The sequence below is a fragment of the Pyxicephalus adspersus genome, chromosome 3 (genome assembly GCF_032062135.1).
Source record: "Pyxicephalus adspersus chromosome 3, UCB_Pads_2.0, whole genome shotgun sequence".
Lineage (NCBI taxonomy): Eukaryota > Metazoa > Chordata > Amphibia > Anura > Pyxicephalidae > Pyxicephalus > Pyxicephalus adspersus.
In genome coordinates, this window is record NC_092860.1 from 7,694,774 (window position 1) to 7,722,282 (window position 27,509).

Consider the following 27,509-nt stretch of genomic DNA (forward strand, 5'->3'; position numbering starts at 1 on the left):
TTTACGAACGATTTTTTGCCCAATCGATCGTTCGTCGTTCGATTGGAACGATAAAAATTGGAAGTGTGTACGCACCTTAACACCTAAAAAAAGGATAAACAAATTTACAATCTGATCCTGTTACTCACCAGCCTGCAGAGTCGTAAGGGATTCTGATTCTTCGCTATATTCGCTGTCCCCAATGTCATTGGTGGCTTTTACTCTGAACTTATAAGATGTGAAAGGTTTCAGCCTGTAAAGCAGACCATGGTAATGAGTAACAGCCCTTTATGTAGACCACAGACACGTCTTTGTTCTATCACAATCATATCTCACCTATCTACAACAGCAGAGGTGGCATTGTGACTAATGGAGGCAGAGTGAACAACCCAACGCCCTTTGGGCAATTCTCGGGTCTGGATGGTGTAGTAACGGACGGGAGACAGACCATCACTGCCAGGTTCCCATGTCAAGAGGACACTCCGAGACTTCACATCTTCCTGTAGAACCTTGAGCTTGCTGGGTGGCTGAGGGCGCTCTAAAATAGAAATCCAAGTGTGATTGCTAAAGGTTTTAGGACAGATCAAGTCCATCCAATAGTTTTTTTCCAGTTTACAGTGGATGATCGAAAACTAAATCAGAAACGTTACCTCCGTCTACCTGTCACAAGCATCTATTTCATAACCATATGATGAAGTTACTATACCTTGATGAAACCATCACCTGCAAGGTCACCGACATTCATTTATTCATACTACAAGATGGGTTTAATGATTGCAAGACTCTCTGGAAACCAGAGAAAATATAGTAAGGACTGGGCATTATGGGTCCATCTTCTGGAAGGGCACTGCCATGCACTCACAGTGGTGGTGTAATTGGTGTAAAGTATTAGGCAATAAAAAACATACTATGAGTGAGAGGGCATGCACTAGGGGTAGCTTGAAGAATAATATAATAATTGGGGACTCAATCTGAAAGAGTGTCCCCCCTTACACAGGATTTGTGGAAGGGTCAATGGGACCTAGATATGTATAGTTATGACCAGTGAGTGTACATGTCCACAATAATTTCTGACTCTTAAAGGAGCAAAAGACCATCAAAGGAAACTATTCCAGTGCAGACAAAATAATCCACCTTGGTGGCCATAGATAAAGGGGTTTGCTGCTTGAATTGTTGAAGCAACAGATATTATCAAAAATATATCTCAGTAACATCAGTTTTTGTTTTGCTGCTTTCTGAGGGGATTGTACCCATCCTTGCCCTGGTGACCATTATTACTGGAAAATGATTGGAGAGCCAAACTATTATAGCTTGAACTGTAACAGGAAGGAAGCAAAACTATTTTATTGGGCACAACTCATTGACCACTAAGAGGAGAATTCCTCTAACTCTGGAGAGATTTACTCTCACTTCCTGCTATGAAGAAAACTCCCCAAATGCAAAACGCTAACCATTCACTTCCATCATTCTCTAAAATGTAAAAACTTGGCTTTTGATGCACCTAAATTTAATAGGAATGGGTAACCTAAAAGACACATTCCTGTACCTCTCTTCTCCGTGGTGACCACCAGTGCTTCAGTTGCCTCGCCCCATCCTTTGCGAGTCTGGGCAGTGATTCTGAACAAGTAGACGGACTCTGGCCTCAGTCCAGTAGCAGTGTACTGACGCACGCTCGGGTTTAAGACATCCACAGTAGCGGTGTTGGCATTGGTTGTATTGAGACGATGAGTTATTTGATAGGCTGTAGGATAAAAAAAATAAACACTGAACTACAACACCTTATATTTATTATCATATTCTCATATGGCTTCTTTGCAGCAATGTCCTGTCTACATGACTCCAGCAATGGCTGCATGGCATTTTCTCAGTATATTGTGTCCAGATGGTGACAACAGTTGACCAGTGTGTTGAAATGCCCCCTTCTAGTCTCCATTCATGGTACAAGGTTGCAACACATTTAGGATACAACCATGACTCACTATGACCTTATATATTCCCAGAACAAAGAGCTTTCTGGGAAAATCACTTGGTTTTATTTTTCATTTACTAACAGATGCAACAAAAAAAAAAAAAACATTTTCAATTGTATATTTAACAGAGCAAAAGGAAGCAAACAAGGGAAGGTAATTGCTAGAGTTTACATTTGCAACAGAGCATCATGAATCCAATTCACAGACATCAAAACTGCTCATTAATTTCTATGGAAACTAGAATGCAAATACAAGCTCTTACCCAGGATGATGCCATTGGGGGCAGCTGGTGGCTGCCAGATGAGACGGACAGAGGTTGTTCTCACTTCTGGAAACAGTATTCCTACCGGGGGACCTGGAACTGTTAAAAAAAAAACAAGGAAAATGTTGTAATACAATCAATAAATGTGGATTTAAATTGTTGTAAAAGACAGTGTGTTTTTATGTGAATAAGTTCTTATGTCATTTTGACATGCCAATAGATAAAACAATATAGGTGATTAAATGCTATTTGTAAAAGACTGATATGGTGTATTTGTATACAACCTTGTAATCCAGAATCACCTGAACTCTTTTAAAATCCTATAAAACGAACATTGAGAAAAAACATACAGACCCCTGACCATTACAGAACACCCACCCAGGCTGTACTGATGCATGGGAATGATAAGCCAGGTCTTCTCATACAGCATCAATATCAGACCTCACAAATTGTTCTGTTAGCTCATGTTTTCACCATTCCATACCTTTTAGAAAGCCTTTACCCTAGTGCAGTATATACTACTATAGCTGCAATGATGGGGGAGGCTAACTTTAAATTAACAACTTTGGTTTTGTAATAGGATGGAATGTCCATATAGGTTGGTGATGGCAGCAGCGCACCAGTTATCCCAGATTTTCTAATTTTTAGGCACAACTTAGGATTCTTGAATTTTTGGTGCACTTATACAAAATATAAGTCTTGCAATAACATAAAAAGTACATTTATGTAGCTATTGAGAATTAAAAGAAAGACACTAGTCTTATTTGATTTCTCATTACACCCCTAGAGGTCCTACAGTCTCACCGTCATCCAGAGTTCTCTCCAGAATAGTGGGGTTGCTGGCTACGCCGTCCCCTATCCTGGTGAATGCCAAGACCTGGATTTCATAAAGGACATACTTCCCCAAGTGAGTCAGCTGGACGCTGCGAGAGGCGTTTCCTTCCACCAGCCAAAAATAAGGTGGGTTGTCAGAGTCCTTCTCTTTATAGAGAATCTGGAGAAGACGATAAATCAAAGAAGACACATTTTAGAGATCTGGATTATGGATGAATGTTCAGGAAAACACTACTGAAAGCCAACATTACCCAAAACTCATAATTCAATTATATGTGGCCTCTAAAATATTGAGATCCATGCTGGCTTCTTATACCTCTAAAGGTGGAAAATTTAGCCATAAGGGGAGTGATATGAACAGGGCCCATTCTCATCATAAAGCAGAATTATTGTGCATTACAAGATAATTAGGCAGCCCTAACCAGAACAAAAATTGCATATCTTTTTGGTACCACGAAGCTCAGAGTTACTTTACATGTCTTCCAGCGCACTGTAGCTGTGTTGGGTGTAAATGACAAGGTATGCTAATGTACTGCAAAGCACATATACAATGTTATAGTGTGTGTTTTGGTGTGAATGAGCCTTTATTAGATCTTTGTGGGAGGAATCAGAGACACAATCAGTTACGATATCTGGTCCCCAGGGTGGTGGCAGCTACTTACTGTGATTATTACTAACTGGAGTGCTTTAATTGCTTTAATATTGAAAGAAGTTTTGAAATATGTTTAGAAGATTTGCCATTGGCTTGTTTTACCATTCCACTTACCTTATACCCCAGAATAAGGCCATTCCTTTCAGACTCTGGAATCTCACTCCAACGTACCAATATGCTGCTTGAAGTGGTGGCTAGGGCAGAAACATTGCTGGGTCCGGAAGAAGGAACTAAAAGACAGAGTCAAATCAGTTGGGGTGCTTATAGGAGCTGTATTGTACACACAACAACATCATTATTCCAAAGAAAATGCAGAGCCTTGAAATTCATAAGACAAGAGGTGGTGGAAATGGTCAATGGTAGCCCATCTTCATTGTAATTTACTCCCTTGCACATGGGACACTAGCTTCTGGAGTTGGATCATTTCATTGTAAACTATATAAGTGCTTATTACACAATTTTAATGTATTTTTTATGTTCCTGTTTAGGTAATACAGTTCGTTGGTGCAGTTACCTGACTCCCTGGTCCTGGCAACCACCGCGGGGCTCCACGGTCCAGCTCCAATAGAGTTAAAGGCTACAACTTGCACAGAATATTCTGTCCACTCTTCTAGATTCTCAATAGTGTACTCTCTTTCTATGCGGTCATGAATCACATGAGTTAACGATTCTCCTTTGCCATCAGACCTCGTGTAACGGATCTTGTAGCCCACAGACTCTGGATTTCCATTGTATGCCATTTCAGGTAAAGGCTGCAGAAAATGAGAAAAGTCTCAGATGTGAAATATGTTTCTAGCATTTAAAAGCAAATATAAAAAGAAAGAAGACCACAATAGAAGAAGAATCTCAGAAAATATGGGGTGGTTTAAAGGATCAATTTGTCTAGAAGTGAACTGGTTTTTGATACTTTCAAGTGAGATATGTGCTGAGCCCTTAAATAAACATTAAGGGCTCCAGAAACCGAATTGGTGTTAGAAAATTCCAAAGTTCCCAGTCCTGTCCCCAGTAACCTTTTCTATAACCCTGACATTTACCTTCCCTGTAACCCAAACATCACTCTTTCCAATAATCATAACAATACCCTTCCATAAGATAACTCTAACACACCCCTCTCTCTAACCTTACTACTCCTTCCAGTAACCCTAATTCTAATCCTTCATGTAACTCTCTCATTGATTCTGTACCTCTTGGACTAACCCTCTCTGTAAACTAACCCTCCTTGAAAACCCCACACTCATTCATCCAGTAATCCAAAACCTGACACCAACCTTCCTAACTATTCCTACCTTGTTATCCCTAACATTAATCATCCCCTTAAACAAAGGTTCAAGCAACTCTCCCCCTTCCTTGTAACATTAACCCTCCCAGAAAATCTTGCTTTTGCAAGCCTTGGCCTCTTACCTCTTGGTTCAAGATTCTCTATACCCAGGACACTGCTTCCTCTGCTAAAATATACCAGCGCAGAAATCTCATGCCTCAGTCATAAAGGTTACTTATAGGTATACATTTACATAACATTTCCTAATGTATTAGTCTGTCCAGGGCCCCAGGCATGACCATCAGCTGGTCCTCCTGAAAGCCATGAGCGTTAGCAAAATACTAATGCTTGTCACAGTGCCAACTAAGTCTGGTGGCCCACAATGGGGGATTTTACATGGCCAATTGACTTAACTCTTTAGGATGTACTCAAAACTGAGAAGGTTGATAAAGGAGTTGATAATAAAACTTTTTCATAAAAAGTGAGGCCTTGAAGTGCTACTTACCACCCATCGTACCCACAAGCTGGTTTGACTGGCTGTGCGAAGGGTCACATTTGCTGGAAACATATCAGGAGGGGCCTGCAGAGTCTGTATCCTCCTGGAGGGTAGACTGGGAGGACTGCTGCCTACAATATTCACCTGTCTCATTCGGAAGCTGAATTATAGAAGAATTATAATAATATATAATAATCCAAATCATTGACATAAATCACAAACTTTTTAATTACAAAAATCAATTCCCCCACCTGTAAAAAGTATATGGGTTTAGTCCAGGGACCACCAGGGCCCGGGCATTGGGCTCATTGGCCAGCTGATGTATGAGGACCCAGTCTTCGGATTCCCCTTGTGTACCAACCTAAGCCAAGACAAAGATATCCATAAGGTGAAATCACATAGGGTGGCATTGGTTACAATATTTACCTATAGCTCCATGCCAAACATTTCCTCTAAACCAGTAAAACCCTGCAAATACTTCCTGATTTGTATTGGAAAAAAATAAACTTTATTAAATAGATGCATTGCAGTAAAAAAAAAACAAAAAAACTGTCATATCAACTTTGGTTCAGATATCATCAATGGTCATAATTGACAAGGGTGTACAATGAGGGACTCCGCCATACTTGTACCCAATTCTCAAGGTGAGGGGGCCAACATCTGAGGGTTATTATTTTAAAGGAAGGCTTCAGGAATCCATTAACCCCGCTTAAAACCAAGTTGTAGGGAATGGAACATGTTCCTAAAGGTCCCTCGACCCTCCACTGCAATTTAATGACCATATTATGGTCCAGGCATTTACTTAATTCAAAAATGTCAGGCAGCTTTAGGCAGCTCAGGCAGTTTTCCCAAACACTTTCATTCCAACCTGGAAAGTTGATTTTTTTTTTTCTAGTTAAATTTGACCTGGTCTTAGTTGGTCAGCTTATCTCTCCTCATCTTTAGGCCCAGGGCACTGTTTACTGACAGCTCAAATCTTAGTTACATCCTTTAGCTTTTTTTTCCAAAGAATTATACGAATAATACCAAAATTCCAAGGATTTGGTCAGAACCAATTTATTAGGCTTCTGCAGTTTGATGTGATCTTACTGCTATAGTCCCAGTGCAGGACAAACATAAAAAATTAGAGTGAAATGCTGTCTAAATTCAACTACATAACAAGAATGCACTGCACAATTTTGGGAATGGTGACAAGAGTTTTTATAACCTCACCTGGGCTTCCACTTGCCACCTAGAGATAGAAGTCTTCCCGTCATACCCTGGTCGGAACTGCAGCGTGACAGAACGAGGTCCAATGTTGCTGATGGCGACATTAGTTGGAGCTCCAGGCAGCTCTACGGTAGAGAATGTAGCAATGTTTTAATAGATAAGGACAGATCTGGATGGTGGTTGCAAAACCGTACTGTCCTCACATGAATGACTTTGTTGTTACAGCTCAAAGGAAACCTGACATAGAAAGGTTGGGACTGGTGATCTACCTATGGTGATACCAGGTTCCTTGCTGCCATCTTGGCTGCCATGCAAAGTCATTGATCAGGGTCCAGTATGTATTTAAGGAGTGTTCCATCAAATTACTCAAAAGTTGCACTTTCAGAAGGATTTCTGCATTGACGTTCCTTAAAGCAAAGAGAGTACAACTAAACCCAAAAAATGTCACCAGGAGATTTAGTTTTTTTTTGGCAGAGGGCACACTTAAATTCTCCTTTGCCAAAAAATCTTTTCCCTGCTCCTATTGACTTTTTGGTTTTTACTTGCACAATAAAATTTGGAGCCTCAATCAAGCCTCATGGCAATGGGGAAAGCTAAGAATATAGTTTGGGATTTCATTACAGCAGGGGCAACATGTATTACAACAATGTAATGTACTGAATACATTTTTATTTTATTTTGGCATAGACTTTAAAAAAGAACCAGAAAATAAGCGTGAATGTAATAAATCAGATGCTGTAAATTTATAAAGTGGTCTTTGCTATAGCAACCAGATTACTGAAGTCAAATCTGTTAAAGATCTGATTGGCTACTGCACTTTGTGTTCAAGGAGGGCATCGCTCCCTTCTATACTCATTAAGTTAATGCAATGCAATGCCTGTGCAGACTCAAATATTTAAGCAAGCATTTCATTACATCATTGGCATTTTCTTAGTTGAGGGCACAAGGTGCAAGTATTAAATATACCCCCCGTAGGGTTTCAGGTGCTGCTTTGTGCTTATAATAAAGAGAAAATCAAAATCTAAAACACACAAGAACGTGCAACAGGATTTGTTTTCATTCCTATCAGGCCAGTTTTAGTACACTGACCTGGAGGCACTCCGGAGGAGATGGTGGACAAAGACACTGCCCCCTGACCCTTGGAGGTCATCCCGGCCACCTGGATGGTGTACGTAGTAAGAGAGGTGAGACCGGTCACGCGGTACTCCAGGGTGACGTTGGGTAGGTAGTGTGTCACTCTGGTGTTGGTCTGGTTAAACTCTTCCCAGGAGATCTTGTATCCTGAAAATAAACCCCAAAAAACATCAATACCAATATTATTATTATTAATAAAAATATTAATATTAAACAGTATTTATATAATGCCAACATATTACACAGCTCTGTACATTAAATAGGGTTTGCAAATGACAGACAGATACAGACAGTGACACCAGTGAGGAGGAGAGAATCCTGCCCCAAAGAGCTACCATTCTGCAGAAGCTGCACCCACTTCATTATGGGTGCAAATTCAACTGGTCATGTAGGTGGCACAAATATATCTTTTAGGATTAGCAAGATTTAACCTGAATTGATTGCTTACTAAGTCTTGAAAGAAGTAAAACTGAAAAAGATGTTCCATCCTCCTATAGATACCAAGCTAAACTTAGAATTCTTTGGAAGGGGTTATAGTCTGATATCTCAACCATTTGTAGGTGGCAGCAAAACCCATAGTGCCATAATTAGAATATCCCAATGGACAATAGATAAATATAACTACAATATGTGGGATTAAGACAAATAAGGCACCATGCAGATTTTGGGACCATGAAAAACGCAGGGGAGATCTTTTGCTTTATGGAGAGTGTATTCTAAACTTTTAAGCGAGTGCCAATCCCTTCTTTTTCACTCGGAAAAAATAATTCCACAAATGCTCCTTCGGCTAAATGAGCACCAATTTCTGTTCCTAGAAGAGAGAACGGTTTATAGTTGGAATGGGGGTGGTTCAGGACCCACACTCCTTAGTAATGCCAATAGGCATGGGATGTCCACTGAGCTCACTTGGGTGTGATGGTTGGGTGTCCAAAAATATTGGCTAAAAATAATATACTGGTACATATCTTGTACTTCTTTCTCATTGTATAAACCCCTATCACTGGTCCAACCCGTCTAAAGGAACCTTGAAGTTGAAGTAAAAGGGAAAGGGGAGGATGAGGTTTAAAAACCTTGGACAATTTATAATATTTCCTTAAGAATTAGTGGCACCAAGAGATATTTGCCAATGCTCCTTTCCCAGCTCCCCTCATAAACATTTACAATCGGTTGAGCCAAGCATAAATATTTACGTCACAGTTATCTGAAAGACTTACCTAAGTATGATTTTGGCTAGAATGAGCAAAAATGAAGCAGTTAACAGGGGATTCTAGATGAAAGATCTTAATCTGCAGTATTTGTAATAAGATTCCAATTACAGTTATGCTAATCAGGCTCGGCCTGGGGACAAAAAGAAAAAAGCAATTTGTGCAAAATGAAATCCGGCGAGCATCAGGTATTGTTACCTCGTATTTATAGAGACATCAATATATTGTGCGGTGCTCTGGGATTCTCCGAATGAACTTTTGGTAAAGTGGACCTGACATTTCCTGAGATGCTCTTACAACTTTTAAATCATTTGTCTAATTGTGTCTGCTTGGTGCAAAATGAACTCTTTCAATTATGATTTTATTGCCTGGCACTGGTTTTTAGAGACAGTTTATGGATTTCCTAAAAAAACATAACATGTCCGTAAAGGGCAGCACCTATTAGAGACGCCGCTGTTTTGGGGAGCTAATGCAAGAATGATGGCTGGACATTAAAGAGTATGTTAATACAAATGTTAATAAAACTTATATCTGTCCATATGTGGTCTTTTATCCTCTTCTTTCATCATTTTTGTACAATACCTGTTGATCCTGACAATTCCTTTTTTTTTTTTTTTTGATTTGTCCCTGACCACACCAAGTACTGGAGCAAATCTGTGCTGATGTAGTCAGTATGCACCCCAGGGCTGTTGCTTTTGAGATACAGACATGCTGCAAGTCAGTGTCCCTGTATCCCCTTACAGCGCCATTGTGCATGTGCATTGATGTGCCTGTATTGCATTTGCCCACCACCCAGGCCTCCTTTCATTGGCAATGGAAACCCAAAGATAAAGAACATACTTCTCTACTAAGAGTGGGGAATCACATCAGCACATTGCCTGCCCACTTTGTAACCTTCCACTAGATGGACGGAAGGGAGGCTGTGTGGTTATCTGACTGTAGAATAAAAGTGCAGTAAATGCCCCAAAACTAGACTGGAAAAGAAAATATTGCATTATCTTCTTAAATTAAAAAAAAACAGCATTCAGAAGGAAAAAATCCACCATAATGTCAGGTTAGGTGTACAACCTTGGAGCAGCCCTGTGCACAAGTTCCTTACACAGAGCTCACACTCGTTCCTTCTGGGGACCTCCATTAGTGCAGGGGACAGTGGTGACATGGAGGTCAGCAAAAGGTACCAGTGAGAATGTGGGAATGTGACTCCAAATGGTTTCCATATCTGTGTGGATTTCATGGGGAATTTCTCAGGATCTGGGTGGTATGGGGAGAAGAAAAGATAAGTTACTAAACATTTGTGCCGGTAACAAATGTGTAAGAGGTGTTCCTCTTTGGAGAGATTTTTTTCTTATTATTTTTTTTTCTACTTTTCTTCTTTTTCTTTTTCTTCTATTTCCTATTTTATTTCTTTCAATTCAGTGAAAATAAATCCCCCAGAGGACACTGCAGAACAAAGCTGATGTCTGTTATCCATTCTACACCTCATCTAAAACTGGCCAGCTTGCTTCACATCTGCTTTTTCACAAAGATTATTACAAGCTCAAATACAAATGGTGACTTGACATTGATATTTAGTAGCCTTCAAGGACCTACCTGTCAGAACGCCATTCTTCTCAGCAGGCTCTTGCCAGGTTACTCGTAAGGAGGTGTCCAGAATGTCATCAAACCCAAGGCTGCCCACAGGGCCGGGGACTGAAATCAGAAAGAGTTCTCATATATTGGTTGTACCTATACTTTTCAGTGCAATTTATTTTCAAATCAGGGTATGCCAATGTGAGTGTAGTAAATGCTAGAGTGCAAAATATAAAGCCTGTCATAGCCGACGTATTCTTCTGAAAACACTCTTTGCTTGACAATCAAAGTCACTGACCTAATACAATACACATATCAGCCCCGAAAGTCTGATGTCCCACTGAGTTAAGGTTATAAATAACCAAAAAGAAAAAAGATAAATGGAAATAAAATGCAAAAAGATGAAGATAATCACAGATACTGCATTTAAAAAAACACCAAAGTAAGAATTGGGATTTGTATATGAGCCTGGCATCTAATATTCGAGTGAGAGTTTTTTCTCCTCCAAGGTTCTTCTGTAGGTGGTTTTGGAGCTTTGCTTTGTATGACCTACAGAGAAGACATTCTCCACCACTTTAAAAAACAGATAGCCCACCAGACTTTGAAAAAAAGCTGTCAGATAATGTACATCATATACAAAGCTCCTTTCTCTTTGGCATACAATATGTCCTAAAATGGTGAAGAAATTAAAGTGGAGGAGACAGAAGCCATACCATCTTCATGAGTCCATACGAGTTGTGGAGAACTGCGAGGTCCATCTCCAGGGGTGGTGAAGCACAGGACTGAGGTCAGGTAGCTATGATATTTTTTCAGGCCAGATATGAAGCCTACGTGAAGGCTGTCTTGGAAGTTGGGCCGCACTGTGACCACAGAGACATCGTCTTCCTGAGCCGGATCCCAGGCAATCAACTGAAAAGGAGACACATTAGAACAAAACATATTCAGAATATATTGTAACTAAGTGAAGGAAAATACAATATATAACCACATCAAGGAGGGAAATCATCCAATGGGGACATCCATTCCTGTTCCAGCTATCTAAGACTAGACTATTCATCTCCAGTCCTTGGGGACAACATGCTGTATTTAGATTACATTGTATCATCTAAGTGAAGTCCAAAATATTACAACACCAAGACAGGGAAATTTCCAATGGGGTCATCTGTTTCTGTGCCAGACAGGACTGTCCAGCTCTACCCGTTCGATACCATATACTTTATTTAGACCACATGAAATCCAGATTATTACAACACCAAGGAGGGAAATCTTCTAATGAGGTCATTTTATTCCAGTGCCAGCGATCCAAGACAGGACTGTCCAACTGCAGTCCTTGGGCCATAAAAAGGCTGGGTTGTTTTCTGACTTTGTCAACCATACCTTAATATATTTACTGTCACCTGCTAATAAAAGTGTGTACCCTGACCCTCCAAGGACTGACGTTGAATAGTGCTTGTTGACAAGGTTTCCCCTTAGAGTTACCTCTCATGCCATGTTAGGTTTTTGGCAAAGGAAGTGAAGAGAAAAAATTATCATCATATATTGGCAGCTGATTGCAATGATGAGCACTATTGGGTCAAACTAAAGAGACTGAGGCAGGGCAGCACAGAACCCTCATTAGGCTACTGGAGCATTGAAGGAGATCAAATGATTCAATTTGAACATGGACCTACCATGGACCTAAACCCAACCTGATTGCAATCCCATTACATTTTCCAGCATTTATTGAGTGGGATGGACCATTGGATTGTGATAGGGAGATTATACAGGGGTTGAGAGAGCTAGAGCTTCACTTGGACAACAATAGCTCCTACCTAGTAAAGTGTTGGACTTCTGCTGAGACATTTCTGCTTCCAAACAGAGATCACGGGTCCTTCTCTGCAACATGCTGGCAGCAGATAGATTTTTGCACTTTGTGAAATTTGTGGCTAATTTCTGCAGAAAATAAGCTAAAAGACTGAACTCCTATTGTTTTGATTCACACTGAATGTATTTGTCAGCGAGAGAAAAAAAGGAAACTATTTTTTTCTGTTGTTTGCAGTGACTCTTTGTATTCATACTTCATAAAAGCCGGGTACATGTTAGGAGAACATGCTGGGAGTTGCACGTATAAATAAAATTGTTTCTGGGTTTTCTTTTAACCCAATAACATGATGAAGATTGTATTGCATTGTATATTTTTTGTACATCTTTACCTGTTGCCTGTATGGAATGTATCTCTGCTTCACTAAAAGCCTTGCACTGGTCACTTACAACACAATGCTGCATTCTTTTCTCTGCTTTATAATTAATTCAGCCCGAAACTCCAGCTGCCTTACTTATTTTTTTCCAGCCAATAACCCATCTGGAATTTTTACAACAGAACGTAGACCTGTCTTTAGGCAACCCTGAACTAATAAGTTTTGCCGGTTTATGGCAACTGACGGACGGGAAGCAAGCTGCAGCACACTAGAAGCCCAAAGGCGTATGGAAAAGCCAGCGAGGTCCAATGAAGAATCTCCATAGGGCCGAGCTTGTTTCCTATACAGAGGTTTGATAAACAGCCTATCTCAAGGTTAACCTATCATTAGCCATATTGTATTAAATTAGGTGAATGCACCTAATGCACCTGCAATGTACACACGCTAGATACGATTGTTTGAACAATGCAGGAAGTGACATGTTAAGGAGAAAGTGTAATGCAGAACCATCCACGATCCCTGAACAACCGTACACACAATAGATAGCGAACCATCGTCGCTCAATCAGATCCGCTGGGACAGTCGTTAGTTTCAAGCGACAATCTTCAATTGTCGGCATCATTGTGCACTTTTTTTTGTTAATGATTATCAGACGATCGGTCGTTAGTCGTTGGTTTCCAATAATAATTATTGCTTTAGTGTCTTTATTACCTCTCATAGAGATCACAGTACCCCCTGACTGTTCTTTTATCTCTGGTAGCACAGCACCTTGTTTGGCATTATCCAGGGTAACCATATACTTCTTGGACTGAGATGTCAATATTCTAAATTCTTTTGCCTGTGCATGTTCACAAAGGTTGATACAGATCAGCCCATACTAGGAGTTGCTACAAAGTTTTGGAAGTGAAGAATGAAGGTAAGCTTTTCGGCATGTGATCTGCCTCAGTACTACATCCTGTATTCACTATATTTTACTCTTTGGCCTACTCTGTAAGACCCTTGATTGCACCTGCACACTTTCCTGATCCATTGCAATGGGTTGCAGTGGTGTCAATAGATGTCGCATTAGGGTGACAAATATTATTAGGAGTTGTCTGACAACTCATGGCAAATGCTCGAAAACCAGACCTGAACCATTTCAACCTGAAGCCATGCACAACCCATAGCATGCCCTCCTGCAACACAGTTTTATCACCTTTTGATCCCACCAGTTACACTTCCTGTAGCAGGGAGACCATGCTGTTTGTTCTGCGGTGCAATCGTGCAGCAGCCTTGCCGCTCTGTGCACAGGATAGTCTATAGTCTATGATAGTCTATGATGATATATTTTTATATAAACTTAAGTAAAAGGCAATTAAGTGAAAGTCCAGCTCCAGCTAACACATGAAAGCATTATAGAAAAAGTGGACCATCGTAAGCACCCCGGACAGTGTTAACTGGTTTGTCTGACCCCCTGTAGCTGTCACTCCTGCTGGACAGTTTGGCCTGTTACGGGAAGTGAAAAAATAATAGCAGGATTATTGCTAATAAGGCTGGGAGGACACCAATATCCAAATATGAGCTTATAGTGAGCTGATCCTTTAAAAGTCTGCAGTCCAAAAAAAAAAAAAAAAATCTCATCTAACTTAGGGAAAGGTTGCATCCTGCGAGTGCGTTCCAAGGGTGACTTCATTCTGTGGCGTTCTGTGTTCATGATCTTACATTTATTGTCTGCGCTGCCTATCCGTACACAGCAGACGCATAATGCAGGGCTTCTGGACTGTATAAACAAAATCTGTTAAACGTTCCCCCTTCCAGACAGCGGTTTATAGGAGATGCGTGCTGTGCAAGCTCTGTTGCTCTCACTGACTCACAGTAACAGATTAGCTGCATTAGGCGGATTGTTGAATCTTATTATTACATTACAAGGACAAGTGAGTAAGTTTGGCAAAGGTCCCACGGAGCCGGTGGCAGCCACTAGATGTCAGTGCCGCAGCATGGAACAGAAAGCGGTAGAGGAAGCCGGTGAGCTAGCAAATGAAATGTACAATGCAGTACATAAATAGTGCAATTACCAAAGCACTCCTGGGTCCTGTATACAATACAGAGTTTTTATTGTAGCAAGGGCTGTTTATATCGGCGGCATACGCAAGACTCAGGAGTATAATAGGCCGACCTATATTATGGTTTGCGAGTTTTAAGGTTTGGATGAGGAAAGGTTTGGTCACCGTACCTGGATTCATAGGTATAACAGCACACATGCATGTATATTGGACTTTTTAGGGAATCAAAAGTCTTCAATACTGGGTGCTATGTGCTGGTGGCAGAACTAAATGAATAGTAATTTTCCTGCAAACTTTCAATAACCCTCCCGTAACCCTAAACATTGCACTAATCTTCCCTGTAACCCTAACCATTCCAAAACCTCCCTTGTCATTCTAACAATGCGTTTCTCAATTAGGGTTCCTCCAGAGGTTGCTAGTGGTTCCCTGAGCAATGAACAATTTTTGCCCCTCGGGTCAGGTTAACCAACATCAATGATCTTTTTGGCTTTCTTAAATGGTGACACTCTTGCCAATGACCACCATGCTAATATACAATGAGCTGTGGATATAGGAATCATAGTGGTTCCCTAAGACCTTAAAATTATTTTAAGGGTGTCCTCATGTTAAAAAGGTCAAGAAAGACTGTTATAATACCAACCTTTGTTAATAACTTTATCTGTAACCCCAACACAGACCCTTCTACTAACCTTCCATGTAATATTAACACTAACAATTCTGCCTGCAACCACTGACATCAATTCATCCACTAATACTTCCTGTAAACCGAATACCATCCCTTCCACCATCACTCCCTGTAAACCTAGCAACAATCTTTATAAAAACACACATTGCAATAGCGATAATAACTGCTCCACTATCCCTCTATGTAGCCCTAACCCCAACCCTTTGTCAACACTCATTTTACCCCTTACACCAACCTTTCTACTACACATATTTGTAACAGTAACACCAACCCTACTCAAACCCTCCATGCAACTCCAATACCATATCTTCCACTAACCCTCCCTATATCAGTAACACTAACCATCTTGGTATCCCTAAAAGCACCCCTATTCATACCAACTTTTTCTTCTAACCTTCTCTGTTAACTCATAAAACGTTACGACGACCTTATTAACCCCAGCACCAACCTTTCTACTACACAACTTCGTAACGCTAACAACCCTACTCCAACCTTCCATGCAACTCCAATACCATATCTTCCACTAACCCTCCCCGTAACACCAACCATCTTTGTAACCCAACAGTAACCATATTCAAACCAACCATTTGTCTAAGCATCTCGCTAACTCATACGACAACCCTGCTGATACAATACATGTGACCCTAACATTCTTTCCAGTAACCAACTCCAAGACACTAACCATCCTTGTGACCCTAATACTGCCCACCATGCCACAGATTTCACCCTCTAATATAAATGTACCTTTCTTTCCCATGCTGGATCCCATGACAACCCTTCCTATACTAAAAGACAGCAGGCCTCAATCTGATTTGTCGTTAAGGCTTGATTTTCAGCCCTGGTGTGAATAAATGTTCAAAAAAATCCAATATGTAAATACTTTTTTTTTAATCACCAGAAATGCTAACTGTCATTAAAATCTTTTCCTTCTCTGAGCAGATACTCCCATTGCGAGCGTGACTTGAATTTACAGCTGGTAATGCAGTGGGTGATCTAAAGAAATATTACAAGGTAATATATACAGCGTAGCTTAAAACACATTTAGTACCTTTCCAATTAATCTCTGCAGAATAACTAGAAATTCCTAAACTAGCTGGCGGGTCTGTTTTAGCCTTCGCCCTCTGAGCCTGCAGTTGGGTCCTTTAATGGGACCGGCAGGTCTAGTAAAGTATCCCCATCCTGCTTGTTAGTCGCTGATTTACGAGAGGCGTGGAGAGCGGTAACTGCCAGGACTGAAGCAGGCCACGAGCGCCTAATTAGACGCCGATTTTAGAATGGAATTTCCTAATCAGAAATACTAATTACATTTTAATATGGATGTTAAATATCTTCACAGCTATCGAGTCCTTGGCCAATTACATGCCCAGGCTGCATTGTACAGAATCCATGTAAATGAGTTTAATTAATGTAAATGCTGATTAATTGCAGCAGGACGCAATCAAGGGGCCATTAGGCCATCGCTTCCCTCCCTGTATCACATAATGGCAATTTGTTGTTCTTGGGGTATAGGGCGGAATCAGAGTTTTAAGTTTGGGGAGCCCAACGCATCGGTTGGCATGACCGGTTAACGTGAAGGTGAATGTAGAACCTGTATGGGATTTTTATTGCACTGTATGGTGTCGCTTTCAGCATCGGCATTAAAAATAAAATTAACATTGGCCTCTATAAAAATTAAATTAGCAGATGTGCTGCAGCGCTAACAAAGAGCGTACAGAAAGGCGGAGAGAACAGTGAGAAAGGTCACCATTGTGGTACTTCTGCTTTCGATCTTCATTCACAGAATGCGGGGGGGGGGGGGGGGCAAGACCAAAATGTGTTGCTTAATTGGACCAGAGGAGAATCAGGTATCCTGTCCTGCCAACAGGCTGGTGTGTTATTCTCTGGACTGAACAGACAGCAATACAAAGTCTTTGGCAGGTAAAACAATTCTTATATATGTAGTTTACATTTGTGTTTAGTGGTTTGGGTGAAGTTTTCCTTTGACTATGCACCATAAATTATTTCAACAGGCCAAATTTTGACAAGCTTATCAGTTCACAATTGCAGATCAATTCCAAAAAACACTCAAAAACCTAATATCCTTTGGCCATGTTGCAAAACTTACACCAAACCTTATTGTTCTCTATTATGAAACAAACCCATATGAATCAGAAATGATAAAGAAATATACAAAGCTTTGTATTGCACAGACACGTTACCTTATAGCCTTGGTTAATTCCATTCACAAACTGCGGACTGGGGGGGCTCCAGGTAAATCGCAGGGTGGTTGAATTCACAGCTTCTGCTTTCACGTTTCCAGGAGACACTGTGGGAACTGAAGGCACAGAAAGTCATTCAGCTATGAAAGTAAACTATAACATCTCAAGGATGATTCCAGGTGTGAAAATCCCAGTAACATGGCAAATTTTATAAATTGGGATATTGGAATAAACTGGGTAAAAGGGAAAATGGAATGCTGGAAGATATTGTTTGGCATTGCTATTAGAGTTTTTTTAAGTTTGCCCCTAAGCTTTATCTAAGCAGACCTACGATTAGATATTTCATGTCAAGTCCATGCATACTAATTAATGTGTATGTACTGCATGAATCCTTGTGATAGCTGAATTTGCAAAATTTGATTCATTGTGAAACACCAAAATGTAGACGAAAATATTTTCAACTTCAGCCCATTCAATTCAGACATTGAAATTTTTCAATAATTTGCTGGTAGAGTTGAGACATGGATGCACCCATCATCCAGCAGAACTGTCATAGAATTCGAACTCGTCACCAAGATCCAACTTCATCCATTGCTATTACACAATGAATTTTCTCTATTTTTAAGTAAAATTGTGGAAGAATCAAGACCAGTCTGTAGGGCCAGAGCAAAGTGAGGTTCCAGCCAGTTGAACTGCATGGGAAATTTAATTCTACTACAAGTAGAAATGTGCTGGAATTCAGATATGCATCCACAGGTCCCAGAGAGCTAAAGGGGACATTGGACGCACGTAAAAAATAGTTACAGCTGCCAAAAATTGAATTTGATTCAAATTGCCACCAGGTAGAATTCCTACACTGGTTCTAATTACTCCCCCTGACAATGCATTTATGTGCTTTTCTTTCCAGAAAGATGTCACCATCCTTCCTCAAGTATCCTCCAGGGTTGGCAAATGTTGGCGCAGGGATGGCACATTCATTTAAATAATGGTGCTTGTGCAATTTTAATTGAGTTCAGAAGTGTCTCAGATGGAGCTGCAGCCTCTCACCTGGTGACAAAGGAAATTCTGCAAATTATAACGATGTGTAAAGTCCGCCATGATCCTGGTAGCCAGCAATCATGTGACTGCCTGGGCATAGGGTCACATTAGGAGGATTTGCAATAATGTTATTTGGCAGTGCTAAATGTGCCTCGGTAATGAAATATAAAGTCTACTTTCTTACAACCTCCTATAAGATGACATTCGCAGATATGCATTTTTCATTTTGTTTTCTTCCCATTGAGTAACATAAAACTGCACAATGAACTCATTTCTGTTTGCAAAGAATGAGAAGCTTGCAAATGCGATTGGATAAACATAAAGCTTGCTGAAAACTCAATCCATCTGACCTTAGACACCTAGATAGACAAATACGTACAACCGTATGACATGGCCAAGCTTTTGCATCTCCCTGATTGTGTTTAATGACGCCATATCCCAGTCAGGGCTCTGTTGTTTAAAATTGCAGGTCAGCTCACCTCCCTGTAGGGTCCACTCAGCCACTTTGGCGCTGAACACTCCCAGGCCAGCTCCGTTAAACGCGGCCACCTCGATTTCATAATTGGTCCAGATAATGAGGTCCTCCAGGAGCAGGCTGCTAAGATCTGGGTTGGACAGGTTTCTATATTGGTAATCCACGGGAAGGCCAGCAAGGCGGTATCTGAGCAGAGAGGCACAAGAAAGAAAAGGTATAAGCAAGTAATTTGACGTTCTTAAAGGGATGTTTTTACAGTAAATTACAAATGCTGTTATAGTATATTGGAAATATAACAATCTATAGAGGAAAGGTCAAGCCATAAACTAAATAAAGCACGCAACTGTGCCCTTAGCACTTTCCTCCATGGAGGGGGAATGGAGAAATCTTAGAAAGCCAGCTTCTCTTACAGGTAATTTAGTTAAGATGTCTTCCTTGATTTGTTCAACTAGACATGGAAATTTTTTTAAAACATTTTTGGAAACCCTTCAAATAATTTTGAGGTCATCAGGGAACCCCCTGCTATAAATACTAAATCCACAACTCACAGTACATTGGGAAAAAAATCTCTTACATTGCAGGCCAGTGGGAAAAATATTACTGGCCACTGGTGTTATGTAAATTGACCTGAGAGTCACAAAATTCTCATTGTGCAAGGAACCACAAGCAACCTTTGGAGGAACCCTAGGGTTTCACCAAACCCTGGCTGGGAAACATTGGTCTGAACCAATATGAACTCAAGAAACTTTTGGGTGCGGTATCAAAAGAACCAGACAGTTTGTTCGTTGTGACTTGTTTATTTGTCCATTTAGACGAAATTTGGCAGCAAATGAGAGGAGCAAAATGCTCTGGTTGCCTCATGACTTTTCTGTGAGTTGATGGGCTATAGGAAGTGGTTGGTTTATAGTAGACAGAGAGGTCAGAGTGATGGTTTTCAATATTATTGAGCTGTGACCTAAATAAGACTAATCTCAGGGTTTGCTTGACTGGATAGTAGGGTCTAGGTAAAGTTTTCTTTTTTTTGAAGGGAGAAAAATAACCGTTCTAAGCCAAAACTCCAAAATAAATTTTTACCCAATGCTTTCTAGTTTACCATTGTAAAGTCCTGATGAAGGGGGCTCCACCTCCCTGAGTGTTGACTATTTAGCAAGATATCTCTGATAAATAAACTAACCTTGACTATCAACCATACTTTGGAACTTTCTTTCTTTTCTTATAAAAACTGAAGATGTTGCCCTGAAAGCCATAGCAATGTCCACCGTAGAGTTCAAAGCTCCCTCAAAAAAAGCTATCACATCCAGTTGGAATAACAACATCAGGATCTCCCCTTACTGAATGAACCAAGTTACAGATTCCTTCAAAGAACTGTAGCAACATTTTCTCAATACCATTACCATTCACTGATTGTTCCTATGTAATCCATTTTTGAGATATGAAAGAAATAAACAATACTAAGTCAATATGAACGTTTCTCATTTCAGTTGGCAGCCTTCCCTTAAAGCGTGGAAAACTTTTTGTGCAGCTTGTTCTCATTCTCACACATAATTCTCTCTCTCTCCTTCTCCCAGAGTCAATTTATATACAGCCAGATTCGTTATCCAGTTCTCTCACTAATCTTGCCTTCCGTTCAATATAGTCTTCTTTTTCTTCACAAACCTCCTTTATCTCACTAATCCCCGCTACTCTCCCCCTCAGGCAAGTATTTGAATGGCTCTGGTTCTACAATCAGACCCTCCAATGGAATGACATTTAGCTGGACATTACTGAAAATGAAGCTTTTCGTAAAAACATGCTAAAAATATTTAAAGAAGAACTCTTGTCTTTAAAAATAGAACATTTTACTATAGTCTTCATAAGAAGAGTGGTTTAGATTTCTATATATAACCTAATAACACTTTATGAACTAATATGCATATACGGTAGGGATGGGTGAACATACCTAGGTTTGGTTTGCATTTAGTTGGGCAAACTTCCTTTGAAATTCTCCAAGCCTGATGTTCAAGTTGAACACTGTTGAAGACTATGGGATAGAAACCAATGTTTTCCTTGTGAGCTACTTACACATAGGTTGGTGGTAAAAAATGGATGGAAAGTCCATGACAAGTAGCATTCCAAAATTCTGGTGCAGAGTTTCTTAACTTTTTTACCATGGGGGAACCCTTGACATAACTTTGGGGTCTTCAGGGAACCCCTTCTATAATTACTATATCCACAGCTCACAGTACATTAGAGTGGAGGTCAATGGATGGAATGTTTCTTACATTGCTGGCCAGCAGAAAGAATGGCAACTTTACAGATAGCCAAAAAGAACATTGGTGTCAGACAAACTGACCTGAAAGGCACAACCTGCTCATTGCTCCCCTGGAGGATCCCTGGGGTTCCACGTAACCTGGTTGAAAAACACTGATCTGGTGTTTGTAAGGGAAGTTCACATCATAAACAGCCCCCGACAACCACCAGTCAATGGGAACTGTCCATTGTGTTCCTCCATAACTCCCATTGAATTTTTACTATAAAAATAGTTGTCAACCTAAGCAATGGATGGGTTTCTAATCTATGTCCCAGGTTCCAATCTCAGCCAGGACACTATCTGCATGGAATTTCCAGGTTTGCATGGGTTTCCTCTAGGTATTTTGGTTTTCTCCCACATTCCAAAAACATGCAGATAGGTTAATTGGCTTCCCCCCTAAAATTGACCCTAGACTGTATTAAAGGTTAACATACATACACATTAACATACATAATAACATAACATATGACTGACGTAAGGACATGTAGTACATGTACTTTGTAAAGCGTTGCATAAAATGTTGATGCTAAATTAATACTGTGTAATAAAAATTATAATAGTTATAATCTCAGTCCACTAACCGAAACAAACACTGGGCTGTCTATTTTCATTCTCAGCAGCTGAACAGAACAGCGTGAGGATCTTTTACATTCCACATACAAGTCAATGAGAATGCAAATAGAGGCCAAAAGCACCGGTCAATAAACCTTGAATGATCAGAAGCATTTCAAACTGATTTCAAATGCTAGCTAAACGCATCTGAATGCAAGCTGCCTGTGACCACAAACCTCTGGTGATCTTGCCATGAAGGCTTCCAGTTCTGGAATGACAACATTCTATCCTGTCCATCCATTGTTCTCCTTCATTGTCACCCTGTCCCATGTTCCCCCCAAGTGGTTGTTCTAACAAACATGACACAGGCTATTGTTGTCACCATTAGGAAATAGAGAAAGAGAGGTAACAGTAACAAATCCTTCCTATGCCAGTGCATTTGGGGGTGCCACCTCATAAAAATTATAAAGTGGTAAATATAGGAATGGAAATTAAAATCTGTGGTTTCAAACATATAGGAGTAATTTAACATTCACAAGTCACATGGTGATATATATTCTAAAATTGGTCACCCTCATAGTTCAACATGGGATGAAAGACCATTTTATATACAAAGAGATCCATATACTTTCAGGGGGAATACGTATAATGTCCCATATTCCCACACCTTTCACCAACTGGCTTCTTCAGAAGTATGTAGAAAAAGTTAACATATAAGCAAGAGAAAGCTTTAGAACACTTCAAATGGATACAAAAAATACTTCCAGGTACTATATATTATATTATACTATATATATTGCCAAATAGTGTGACTAAGTGAGGAGGTGAACCTGCTTGGTTAATTGGAGGACTTATATGTAAAAAAGTCATAAATAAGATATGCAACCTGTGTCCTTGGAATGGTGGAAGGAATTCTCAAGCTGGTGTGGACAAGTGCAACCAAGGGATATTCCCAAGCTTTCTTACAAATGTTCACTACATATTATTATTATTATTATACAGTAATTATATAGCGCCATCGTATTACACAACGCTGTACAAAGTCTATAGTCGTGTCACTAACTGTCCCTCAAAGGAGCTCACAATCTACTTCCCTACCATAGTCATATGTGATTAATGTAGTCAATTGTTAGGGAGACACCAATTAACCTAATTGCATGTTTGTGGGATGAAAACCGGAGTACTCAGAGGAAACCCACGCAGACATGGGGAGAACCTGCAAACTCCATGCAGATAATGTCCTGGCTGGGGATCGAACCTGGGACCTAACGCTGCAAAGGCTGCCGCATACCCCTGAAGAAGCCAGTTGGTGAAACGTGTCGGTATATGAGACGTTATACACGTTTCCCCTGAAAGTAAAGGGATCTCTTTATATGAAAAACGGTCTTAAATCCCATGTTGAAATATGGGAGTGACTGATTTTTTAAAACATATCACCATGTGACTGGTGAATGTTAATTTACTAATATATGTTTTTCTGAGACATTTAATACACATTGTATTGCCTGCAGTCTTTCATTTCCTTTTCTTTATAAGTGGCTCTGGTAGATCAACAACACTGACAAGCAACAAAGCTGAAAACATTCCGTTTACAGCTCATTAAATGTCTTACTTTCTAATGGAAAGAAAATAAGCTGTGTTCATATAAGATCAGCCCTTCACACTAAAACCTTCATGGTAAATCTTCATCATTGATAATTTCATAGAATACATTTACATATTTATCTGTGGTTATGAAAAGCTATTTCATAAAACCCCACTTGTAACTCTTGTAACCATTTCCTTGATTCCTCATAGCCATTCCCATCACGCTTTTTCTTGGCCCGTCCCTCAATGACTTCCCAAAACCACTCACGTAAAACCTCTGCACCCCCTTGATATAATTCTGTTACTGGCTAATCCTCTCTCTACCCCTCACCGTATAATCCTCTTTACCCAGGGGTCGCTGGCAACCCATGTCATCTCCTACTAGGTCTGTGTTTGTGACGCAGCCTAATCTTATTCCTCCTCACAGCTTTCAACATGGTGCTAATATAACACGACCCGAACGTGTGACATCATGCATATTAATCAGGATAGAAATTTCAACAGACTAGATTCTCTAATGCTATGAGAAATTATTATATTCAGGCCGAGAGGGTGCAATGAGCAGTTACCATAGTGCTAAATCTATGGCTCAGAAGTCAGCTCTGAAGAACCTTGCTGTCTACAAAAAAACACATATACTCAATATCAATTTATGAAGGCCACTTATGTGCTGTAGAAGATATGAAAGCAATCAAATCAGCAATTGTCTGGGTTGCGTTTGAGAGATTATTTTGCAAGCTACCTGGATGTGATGCAGCATATGGCCAAATGATTTTGGATATCTGACCACCACATCTATATTATATGCTAAAAGAATGTGAACCTTCCTCCAACTGGTAATCATTTGTAGATGTTTCCAGTGAAGGGTGCTGCTAATGATACTGCAGACTTTAGCCTATAGATTGGGATACCTTGGGAAGAACGCTAATCACCAACAGCGGATGTGACCCTAATGATCAATAAAATAAGTGAATGACTGGGTTAGGTCTAAAACTCAGGGAAATCCGTGAACAAAACTATAAGTAATCTGCACTATATAGTTATAAATTTGTGGACACCTGACCATTATTCTACATATTAAAACAGGCAGGCATTTCTACAAATTTATAAATTCATGTTACCAAATAAAGAGATTCCCATCACACATTTTAAATAACTACTCTTTTCTAATTTTGGAGATGGCCCCTATCTGTTCCTGCATGACCATGCCCTTGTTGCACAAAGCCAATTATTTTCCATAACAGTTTGTGTTCACTGGTTTTGGTAGAGGAACTCAAAAGTGTGGTATGGTATTTAATTAGCATACTGATGTGATGCTCAGGTTTTATGAAACTCTAATGGAGTACTTGTGGAAATCCCAACTTGGCCAAAGACAACAGGACTACTAAGGGTGCCTGCTAACATGAGATAGGTGCCTCTTGCAAATAGGGATGGCTGGATTTGGAAACAGTTCCCTGGGAGCATACCCTGATCCTGCACATTCACAATTAATGACTCATCTGAGGGTAAAGAAACGTGATGATTGCTTCTATGGTATATGCAGGCACCAAGACAACTATGCATAAAACTTTATTAGACAATGTTTATTCTATGGCTGTGTTGTGGACTGGAGCTGGTGTGGTTGCTCAGCATAGAATGGCGATTTGGCACAGACAGGATAACTGGGACTGTTCACGGCAATGAAATGCTAGCGTCTACTAACCTAAACCAGGGAAATGAGATGAATAAGATCTGCATGTTTTCTTAAAACTAAAATACCCCAAAACAAATTAAAACTCCTGTTTTATTTATAAATTCTCCGTGTATTAGTCTAATTAGGGACTCAAATTAAAATGGATGCATAGAAAAAAGAAGCGCTCAAGTAACAAGGCGGAGCCGTTATTCTAGAAAAACTGTACGTTCTATAATCCCACCCCAGAAGTTCCCCCAAACACAACCTTTGCAGTCCTGGCAGATCACTGACCTGATAACGTATCCCTTTAAGATGCCATTCTGATGATTCTCTGGGGGTGACTGCCACTGGACCAGAATAGACTGGTTGGTGCGCCCCGTGGCGATAACACTTTGCGGAGGAGCGCTGGGAGGTTCTTCTGGAAGAGTTACCCTATGGATGAGAGGACAAGAACAAGATATGAAAATTAAAGAAACATTAGTCTAAATAATGAAGGTTTCTGAAACAAAAATCCTTTCCCTTATGCATTTGGGTAGACGTCAATGGTGATACCATAGGGACATCTCTTTCAGGATCTTAGGGGGCTTCAAAACGTCTTGCCTTACTAGACCTAAAGAAAGGGCTTTAGGTAGTAAGCCACGACCGTCCCCTTTTCTTCCCAACAACCAATTGGTTCCTTCAACCTATGATTTTACCTATAAAAGAAAAATCCTACTGGCTCCTGCAGGCCAAAATGAAAGACCTCCCTATAGATGCTTTTAATCATGGGCCCCTTTATTATAGCTATACAGAAAATATTACAGTAATATATTTATTATTCCTGGCGATTCAAGTTGCATCAAATACTTATCTTTCGGATGCTATGACAAAGAACAAAATCTAAAGTGAAACTCTACATTATGGTAATGAAAATTTACTGAGGATATTTGTCAAAGCTGGCGGAGCTACCAGCCACAACAAGCTCGGAGCTCATTTCAGCTGAGATGCGACTCTGCGATAAACGCTGCTTCTCTCCGCCGCTAGAGGAAGTACGAGGAGATCAGAGCAGACAATGACGAGAGATAACTTAGTTAGGAGCGCAGCCTGTTTTAGCAAGCAACATTTGTGTGACTACATTGCCAAAAATCATATCTCATGTGTAATCATAGAAAAGCCTATGCTTCAATAATACCCCGTATTTTTGGTATTAAAAAACGGCCGTGCTGGTAAGCCACAATGCAAGATCCAGGACCTCACAATGGCACAGGCTAATTCCTCGCAAAATTTATGCTTTAGGTTTGTTTGGGAAATAATGGTATGAATATATGAGATATTTATGAATATATGAGATTTTAATCTCTTTTGTTAGTAGGATCAACCGCAAAGACTTCAAGGATAACTTCATTTTTGGTTAACTAATCTCACCGCTGCTTTGTGGTCTATTCATACTCCGAAGGGCCACTGAAGGCCAATGTAAGTACAGTCGGGGCCAAAGTCTTGCAAGCACAGAGGAGCCAGGAGAAGATTTTATTTGGCAAGGCTGTACTGCAGCAATGGTGGTTCAGGGCTAAAAGTAAGATTGTTCATAGGAAGATGGAAAGTGGGCAGCTGCATGAAGGCTCTTGGACCTTCCTCAGCCAACAAGGACCGCCACATGGTTCCTAATCAGTTCTGCACAGGGGCCCACTGTTAGCTACGTCCACCTTTGAGTATGGTATTGGGTGGGCTGCACTCCAGGGGTGGGGGAAATAAATTAAAGAAATTAGAAGTTGTTCTTCAAAGAGTTTCCAAATCCAAAGCTTCTTTTTTAAGAATTGGCACTGTGGCTTAGTGGGGACCACTCTTGCTAGGGTCCCAGGTCGAAAACTTGGCTGATAAACTCCAAGGAGTTTGCATTTTTTTTTTTCCTCCTACATACCAAAAATATTCCGGTAAGTGAAAACTGGCATACCCTGCTGTATACACATCAGATCTTGCCTGACCTTGACGGTTCAACCTGGTTAGTACTGGTGGATATGGGCTTTAGGTTCTATGGGGGAAAGCACTTTACAAATATTGTTAATAAATAAATCCAACTTTTGTATAAGCCTTGGTGACCATTGTCTATGGTACAGAAAAAGATGAGAAATCCAAACTTTTAGAATTGTCAATGTTGAAGGAGGTGAAAGCAAACTGTTAATGGCAATACCAGTTCGATGTGCCAAGCTTGGGCAGACAGGGCCACTAGGGGGCGCTACAGATTGCAC

The 27,509-nt window shown here is 40.3% G+C and overlaps 1 protein-coding gene across 2 annotated transcripts in view; it reads right to left on the reverse strand.

Moving 5' to 3' along the window:
• The window catches only part of SDK2 (sidekick cell adhesion molecule 2), a 388,895-nt gene that overhangs the window by 35,707 nt on the left and 325,679 nt on the right, over positions 1 to 27,509 (reverse strand). For both annotated transcript variants that reach the window (XM_072403472.1, XM_072403471.1), the window contains exons 16-31: positions 25,576 to 25,716; positions 19,188 to 19,369; positions 17,671 to 17,786; positions 11,282 to 11,477; positions 10,590 to 10,688; positions 7,750 to 7,941; positions 6,664 to 6,785; positions 5,703 to 5,812; positions 5,461 to 5,611; positions 4,212 to 4,449; positions 3,812 to 3,927; positions 3,016 to 3,205; positions 2,212 to 2,310; positions 1,526 to 1,720; positions 316 to 517; positions 129 to 232 (exon numbers count right to left, since the gene is read on the reverse strand). In XM_072403472.1, the coding sequence (XP_072259573.1) occupies positions 129 to 232; positions 316 to 517; positions 1,526 to 1,720; positions 2,212 to 2,310; positions 3,016 to 3,205; positions 3,812 to 3,927; positions 4,212 to 4,449; positions 5,461 to 5,611; positions 5,703 to 5,812; positions 6,664 to 6,785; positions 7,750 to 7,941; positions 10,590 to 10,688; positions 11,282 to 11,477; positions 17,671 to 17,786; positions 19,188 to 19,369; positions 25,576 to 25,716 (2,453 nt within the window). The remainder of the gene's footprint in view (positions 1 to 128; positions 233 to 315; positions 518 to 1,525; positions 1,721 to 2,211; positions 2,311 to 3,015; positions 3,206 to 3,811; positions 3,928 to 4,211; positions 4,450 to 5,460; positions 5,612 to 5,702; positions 5,813 to 6,663; positions 6,786 to 7,749; positions 7,942 to 10,589; positions 10,689 to 11,281; positions 11,478 to 17,670; positions 17,787 to 19,187; positions 19,370 to 25,575; positions 25,717 to 27,509) is intronic.